Raw genomic sequence first — 7679 nt, 5'->3', positions numbered from 1 at the left:
CCAATCACACGTCTGCTTACCTGCATCTTTTCTCTTTTTTCTAACCTGAGCACCTGATGGCTTTGAACTTTTGTTGTCCATCTTCCATTGGTTTGAATTTTGCGCTGCAGTACAAACACAAATCCCCCAACCCGAGGATCAGCACAATTAACCTAACAGACCTACACCTTAGTTCACAGATTCACTTTGTCTAAGGTTGATTTCTGGGATTTCACACAACCCAGGATTCAGATCGTGAATCCATGATGGGCTTGGATTTACATCATTATAAATGAAATGTGCTCTACTTGGAAGCAGCTGGCCCCGCCCCTTTTGACGGGTTGTGTGAGACTTTAAATCATCAAACTGTAAATTATAAATTTAAATTGTTATTGATCCTTTACCCCGAGTCCTAAAGTGTAGATTTATTTTCTTACTCTTCTTATATATATTGTTTGTTTACTTGCACCGCTGTAACTGCAGCCTCGTCGTCTCGTCTCTCTATATGCTGGACTGTCTGTAGCAGAGATGACAATAAAGTTTACTTTGACTTCAGCAGCGCGCAGGCGCACCGAGGGCTCTCGCGCTCACTTTATAGAATTTAGAAAAAACATGGGTGCAGATTATAAGTCTGTATCATAATATCTGTTTGTTGTTTTTATTTTGTTTTGCGAGTTGGTTATTAGATGCCGCTCCAGCCAGCCAGAGACTCCCCGCCGCCCCGCCCTCTCCTCCCTGTGCCGCCAGCAGCAGGCGCACCTCGCAAACGGAGGGCGCCCTTACTCCCAGCAAATGGCTGATAGAAAACCGATCGGTGCCTACGAATTTCCCAATATGCGTTGGCATGACGTCGGGGAAGCATGGGTACGACCGATTATTTTATTTTTTTCTTGCCAATGCCCGTGATGCCCCCCCACCACGATGCATTCTATTGGTTTGCACACTTACACACACCCAGCTGTGGTTTCCTGTTTTGCTGGACTCTGGAGAGCCCCGCCTTTAACGCTCTTCTCTCACAGAGAGCAACAGAAAACTTGGAAAAACTCCAGATTGACTGAACTCAGTTCAAAGTTACCTTGACACCTTTAGATGTGAGACGTAGTGATGGTCCGCTTGAAGCTGACGCTCCGGTGCGTGTGTCAGAAAGATCAACGCGCTGCTTCAGAAGCACCGTGTCGAGGCTTGATTCGTTTGGCCAGAGTCACGTGATCAGTGACGTCTGAAGCTTCGTTTAGAACGTACCTTTTTTAAAATCAAACTTTATTGAAACACAATGAGTATACAACATACAAACAGATGAAGTTTACAAAAGAACAGAACATGAACATACAGAACCAGGAGTAAAAAAATGATGATATGAGTAGGCGAAAAAAATCTACATATAAATATTGTTCTGAGAGGCTTTTTGTTGGTTGAGTCTGAAATTGATTGTATGTACAATTCATATCCTTATAAAAAGGCAGAAATATGGTGTTTTATTAATAAACTTACATTTATAGATATAAAATAGCTAAAAGTATCAACAAATTTTTAATAAAAAAACATTTATCATTCTTCCTGGGGAACTTAAAGAAACAGAATAAAACATTTTCCCATCGTAAAGAAAACTCCCTTAAAATATGGACAATAACAAAACTGCTAAATTCTTCCAGAATCTCTGTGTAGAGGAACCAAAAGAGATGTGCCACAGTTTCTGGATGATCCCCACAGAAAGTTCAATTAGTATTTATGTCTCTTTTAAATGTTACCATATAGTGACTGGCTGGGTCACATTTATGAAGAATTTTATATGAGATTTCCTTCACCTTGTTCACAATTAGATATTTATGGGACCATCCAGACTGTCTTCCAGGTGATATCAAGGTTCAAGGTTCAAGGTTCAAGGTTCTTTATTTGTCACATGCATTGTTATACAAGTATAACACACAGTGAAATGTAACCTGACACACTCCTCGACATGTGCAAAAATGGGGGGGGGGGGGGGGGGGGTGTAGAGGAAGAACATTATATATATATATATATATATATATATATATATATATATATATATATATATGAATATGAGTCTTGTCCTGTGGAGGTGGCTCTTCAGTGTTTTGCGCTTGTGAAGTGGTTGTTTGGTCTCTCCAATGTAGAGGTCTGGGCATTCTTTGCTGCACTGTACAGCAAACACCTGATAGAGTTGTATTGTTGATTGTCATTTATGCTTAGAAATATTTAACCATAGATGCTTAGAAGTGTATAATTAATTGTGTAGTGATAAGTTGTGTGATCTTTAACAGGCTACAGAGGCCTGGTGTGCATTCCACACTGGGAGCATGGGAAAGTTTGTACCTTGTTTAATTGTTATGGTAGGATTAACGTAGTTACATCTGTTCTAGTCTAAGTGCTTTTCTGTTTAGATGAACTGCTGGACTTCCTCACCGGGGGGGGGGGGGGGGTGTCTAGTCTACCCTCTTCCTAACCAAGGATGTTTGCTTGTGTGCTTTTATGACCCTTTGATCAGCAGTAACATACACACACACACACACACACATACACACACACACACACACAGTATGTCATATGTTAATGAACCTATGCATATTCATGTAACCTCAATAAAAGGACAGTGTACGGGAGGACGGACGAGAGCTACTGGGGTCAAGCGAAGGAACGGCGTTTGTCTGGTTCTCTCCCGTGCACGAGTACCATGAAGAAGTTTGCCTACTTGCGTCTTGCTTGCAGTGTAATTATATTGTCTTAACGTTCCAGCGAATAGGTTTATGCTACAAACCTATCACACCACATTGTTAAGTTTGTGTTTAGGAGTTTTGTCTTTGTTGTTTGAGTCACTGAATCAGGAACTCTGCCTCCTTTTGTTCTCACACTGGGTTTAATGAAAGAAGGTTTCTGTTTGTCCATTAAAGTTCTTTGTTGTGATCTTTTAAAGGATCCTGTGATGATCCAGAGCCTGGCTTGTCTCCAGGAGTCTCTCAGTGACCTGAGCAGCAGCTACAGCTCTGCTGGCCTTTGTGTTCACCCTGTAGGAGACGTGGAGACCCGAGCTCACCTTCTGCAGCACTTAGACACAGCTGCAGTGAGGGAAGGTGAGTCATCCTTTAGCAGGACATCATTCAGGCTTTATTAGCATCACTGTGACTGTTATTGTGTTTGTAGGAGGTTTCCTCTACTGGTCTCAGACAGCAGCAGAAACATCAGCCTCCCTGTCAGTGGAGATCAGTTCTTATGTGCTGTTGGCCAAACTCAGTGCCTCCCCGACTGCTGAGGATCTGGGATATGCCTCTGGTATTATCAGGTGGCTGACTGGGCAGCAGAACTATTACGGAGGCTTCTCCTCCACTCAGGTACGACACCACCCGAACAGCATGAAGCTCATCTTTGAGTTCATCTACAGTCTTGGACCAAATCAGGAGAAATAATCCTGAAGCTTTCATGTTGTTGCTTTTCTCTCAGATATACAGACTTGTTTTAGCAGGCAGGGATGTTTTTATTCTTTATTTACAAGATGAAATTGACTTTGGTCTAAAAATGTGTTGTTTTAACAGAACAGCCTTCTGTGCACCAACTACACGTAACAGCCTGTAAATAACAGCTCAGCTGCAGTCTGTAAGTTTATACCTGTGCTTTCTCTACTTTGTTTCTCTGAGATCATCTCTGTTAAACATGTTTAACCTGTTTAACCTTTATTTAACCAGGAAGTGAAGGTTAGAAACTCTTTTGTGAGAGTGTGTTGAAGTGACACAGGCAGTTTGAACTTCATGTCAACATGAATCCATCCTGTAGGACACAGTGGAGGCTCTTCAGGCTCTCTGCTCCACTCTGGTGTTCAGTCCTGAAGGTTGGAGCGCAGGGACAGTTCAGGCTCCAGCAGTCAGCTGACATTTGATTGAAATCAGGGCAACAAACTGTTCTACCAGGAGGAGGCGCTGCAGGACGTGTCAGGAAAACACAGGCTGGAGGTGAAGCTGCATGTGCTTCAGTGCAGGTCAGTGACAGCATCATGTGACCAGGTCCTGGTTGGTGTCAAACAAAGGATTTCTTTGTTTCTTTGTACCTTTAAAACGCTAAAGAAGCATTTTCACATGGAATAAATGTGTTTTCATAGACAACATTAGAGCTGACAGTAAGAACTGCACACAGTACAATTCTGTTTGACACTAAATTAAAAATCAATAAAGTCACTTTGTGTCTCCATGAGAATCAGATAAACTTTCTTCATCCCAGAGGGAAACTGAGCTGTCGGAGCAGCAAACACACAACAAACATCAAGCACTGATACAAAATGAGAAACACAGATATTGATGATAAATATTAAGATAAAAAGGATGGAAAGGAGAGTTCGTCCGCTAGTTGAACCTCGGATACAGGAGGAACAATGCGGTTTTCATCCTGGTCGCGGAACACTGGACCAGCTCTTTATCCTCTCGAGGATACTTGAGGGTGCATGGGAGTTTGCCCAACCAGTCTACATGTGTTTTGTGGACTTGGAGAAGGCATTCGACCGTGTCCCTCGGGGTGTCCTGTTTGAGGTGTTGCGGGAGTATGGGGTGTCTGGCCCATTGCTACGGGCCATTCGATCCCTATACAACCGTTGCAAGAGCTTGGTTCGCATTGCCGGCAATAAGTCGGACTCGTTCCCGGTGGGTGATGGGCTCCGCCAGGGCTGCCCTTTGTCTCCGGTTCTGTTCATAATTTTTATGGACAGGATTTCTAGGCGCAGCCAAGTGGCGGAGGGCTTTCGCTTTGGTGGCCTCAGAATCTCATCTCTGATTTTTGCAGATGATGTGGTTCTGTTGGCTTCATCGGGTGAGGGCCTCCCGCTCGCACTGGAACGGTTCGCAGCCGAGTGTGAAGCAGCGGGAATGAGGATCAGCACCTCCAAATCTGAGGCCATGGTTCTCAGCCGGAAAAGGGTGGAGTGCCCACTCCGGGTCGGGGATGAGTTCCTGCCCCAAGTGGAGGAGTTCAAGTATCTCAGGGTCTTGTTCGCGAGTGATGGGAGAAGGGAGCCGGAGATCGACAGACGGATTGGGGCTGCAGCTGCAGTAATGCGGACGCTGCACCGGTCCGTCGTGGTGAAGAGGGAGCTGAGTGTAAAAGTGAAGCTCTCCATTTACCGGTCGATCTACGTCCCTACCCTCACCTATGGCCACGAGCTGTGGGTAGTGACCGAAAGAACGAGATCGCGGATACAAGTGGCAGAAATGAGCTTCCTCCGAAGGGTGGCTGGCCTCTCCCTTAGAGATAGGGTGAGAAGTTCGGCCATCCGGGAGGGGCTCAGAGTAGAGCAGCTGCTGCTCCACATCGAAAGGAGCCAGCTGAGGTGGTTCGGGCATCTGACAAGGATGCCTCCTGGGCGCCTCCTGGGTGAGGTGTTCCAGGCATGTCCCACCGGGAGGAGGCCCCGGGGCAGATCCAGGACACGCTGGAGAGATTATATCTCTCGGCTGGCCTGGGAACGCCTTGGTGTTCCCCCGGATAAGCTGGAGGGGGTGGCTGGGGAGAGGGAGGTCTGGGCCTCTTTGCTTAGGCTGCTGCCCCCGCGACCCGGCCTCGGATAAAGCGGATGAAGATGGATGGATGGATATTGAGATAAATATAGAGATATAAATGTAAAAGTGTCACGGTGTAGAAAAATGACAGCAGGCTACACTGAGCTGTGATTGGTTCTGTTTGTTTCCCAGATTTGTGCCACCTACAACATCCCAACACCTGCTGATGTCCCCACTCTCAGTGTGAAAGTCCACACAGAGGTGGAGCCCACAGGTGACTCTGCCAGAGCCAGACTGACTGTGGAAATACATCCCTGTAAGTATGTGACAGGTTAGAGGAGAGCTCTGTACCAGCGTGGAGTCACTGTGGGTGGATGAAGAGCATGTGTGCACACACTGTTCAAACACAGCTACAGTGGGAAGGAGAGAACTACAAACATGGTGGACCTGGATGTTCCCCAGAGTGTGAGTAATTAGACAGACTCTACCAACACGTGTGTGTCATGTGATCACTGTGATGATGTCATCTCCTCTCCTCCTGAACGTCTGTGATGAACACACTATCAGCATCACTGACATATTTCATCATTTAAAAACACTTCCTGTCACTGTGGTGGTTACAGTGACATCATGCAGTTTGTGCTTTGACCTCCAGAGGGCGACAAATCAGCACAGACAGAGAGCTCCATTCAAACTTTGCTGCCATCAGGAATAATTCTTCAAATATAATCATCAGTGTTTGATCAGGGACAATCTAGACATGTGTGACAATACTGAACATGTCACATGACACACCTTAAACATCATCTGATCAACTCTGTGTTGCGACTTCCCTCCACAAATGAAGCTGTTGCCAGCTGAGTTGGTTTGAGCTGTGACTTGTCTCCAATGAGCCAAACTGAGCCCCACTTGTGTTTGTGTATTTATTTCAAAACTGAAACAACAACGTCAGGTGTATACATATTTGAGTTGGTCCTTTTTTGGATTAAGAGGGTTGGTTTAAACACATTGTATTGGTGCACGGGTGTGTGGCATGACTCCTAGGTGTGTTAGGTGATAAATGTGGTTGCACTCACCTGTTCACCGTACCTGATGTTGATGAGCAGGAAGGTGGGGTGAGCATGAGGGGAAGCTTTCTGTTGACCGCAGTCTTTCTGATGCATTTTTCACTGTAACTTGATGTATGCTTTATGCACTAATTGATGCCATAGGCCAATGTTGTAGTTTGGCATAGTAATTGGTGTAATTCTTTATGAGTTGCAGTTATTTTGTTTGTGCAGTCTGTGCATTTGTTTGATGGTTTAATCCCATATGCTGATTTGTATAGTACCACAGTACCATGTGGAATAAAAGGAGCAAATAGTACATAAGTGCATCTAATGTGTGTATTGTTGCGTGTCATCAGCGTCCTCATGTTTAGCCACTGCGATCAAGTGAGCCGTCATTTGTGAGCCGCAGTCAAGCCAGCCGCCTCTTATCCGCCGCATCAATTTTCTTGCGCTTCTACAATGGCCATTATGGCAGTGTCTTTTCTCCTTATTTCCCTATTGAAAGCATAGAACCGTGCACAAGTACATGCGCACACGCACTCACATATGCACGCGCACGCACACATTGCATTGGGACAGCCCGTTAAAGCCATCGGGACAGTCTGGTTGCATATTTAAAAAGTCATTAAAAATAATTTTTGATAGTTGATGTCGAACTTTTAACACAGATCTACTGTAATATTCCACAAAAACTAGAGGAAACTTATATTCAATTCAGTAGACTCAATGCAATTATGTCATTTTCAAAAATACATTACAAATCATGCTTAAAAGTTGATGTCCAACTTTCAACACATGCTTCCTCTGGGACACCTACTGTACTTCTGGGCCAGGTTTGATCCGCTGCATCAATATTTGTTTAATATTAATGGATCAAAAATGCTGCTGAGAGAGTCATGACAGGGACTATAAAGAGACAGCATATTTCACCCATATTTGCTTGTCTTCACTGACTCCCTCTGAAATCCAGATTTAAATTTTGGAATCTTTTTCTCACATAAAGGGTCAATTTTATGTTAAAATCCTCACAGTACTATATATCCCCAAATGGCCGCTTCTGTCTTTCGGACTGCAGGCGCACTTGTGGTTCCTATAATATTTTAAGGTTGAGTGGGAGGCAGAGTAGTGATGTGTTGTTCGCGAACAAGACGGCTCT

General features: G+C 44.7%; 2 protein-coding genes across 3 annotated transcripts in view; one reads left to right on the top strand and one right to left on the bottom strand.

Moving 5' to 3' along the window:
* The window catches only part of LOC146546198 (uncharacterized), a 12056-nt gene extending 10924 nt beyond the window's left edge, over window positions 1-1132 (bottom strand). For both annotated transcript variants that reach the window (XM_085266616.1, XM_085266618.1), the window contains exon 1: window positions 1055-1132. The gene's annotated coding sequence lies outside the window, so the exon portion shown is untranslated. The remainder of the gene's footprint in view (window positions 1-1054) is intronic.
* A 1165-nt stretch (window positions 1133-2297) lies between these two features.
* On the top strand, window positions 2298-3861 carry LOC146546197 (alpha-2-macroglobulin-like protein 1). Its single transcript, XM_085266641.1, has 4 exons — window positions 2298-2330; window positions 2912-3068; window positions 3139-3326; window positions 3766-3861. The coding sequence occupies exons 1-4, from the start codon at window positions 2298-2300 to the stop codon at window positions 3859-3861; spliced, it is 474 nt and encodes a 157-aa protein (XP_085122767.1).
* Window positions 3862-7679: the final 3818 nt, after the last annotated feature.

This window comes from Mchenga conophoros, unplaced genomic scaffold (genome assembly GCF_057382185.1).
Source record: "Mchenga conophoros isolate Kocher_MC1m ecotype Shallow Benthic unplaced genomic scaffold, M_conophoros_male_GT1.1 unmapped_scaffold_5, whole genome shotgun sequence".
NCBI lineage: Eukaryota > Metazoa > Chordata > Actinopteri > Cichliformes > Cichlidae > Mchenga > Mchenga conophoros.
Note: the sequence above shows the minus strand (reverse complement) of the source record. Positions and strands in the feature narration are given on the sequence as shown.

Excerpts from the sequence above, each read along its gene's own strand:
- LOC146546197 (XM_085266641.1), top strand. The coding sequence starts at position 2,298 with ATGGGAAAGTTTGTACCTTGTTTAATTGTTATG. Across the intron at positions 2,331-2,911 it reads TACCTTGTTTAATTGTTATG|GATCCTGTGATGATCCAGAG; the intron begins GTAGGATTAACG and ends GATCTTTTAAAG. Across the intron at positions 3,069-3,138 it reads CACAGCTGCAGTGAGGGAAG|GAGGTTTCCTCTACTGGTCT; the intron begins GTGAGTCATCCT and ends TTGTGTTTGTAG.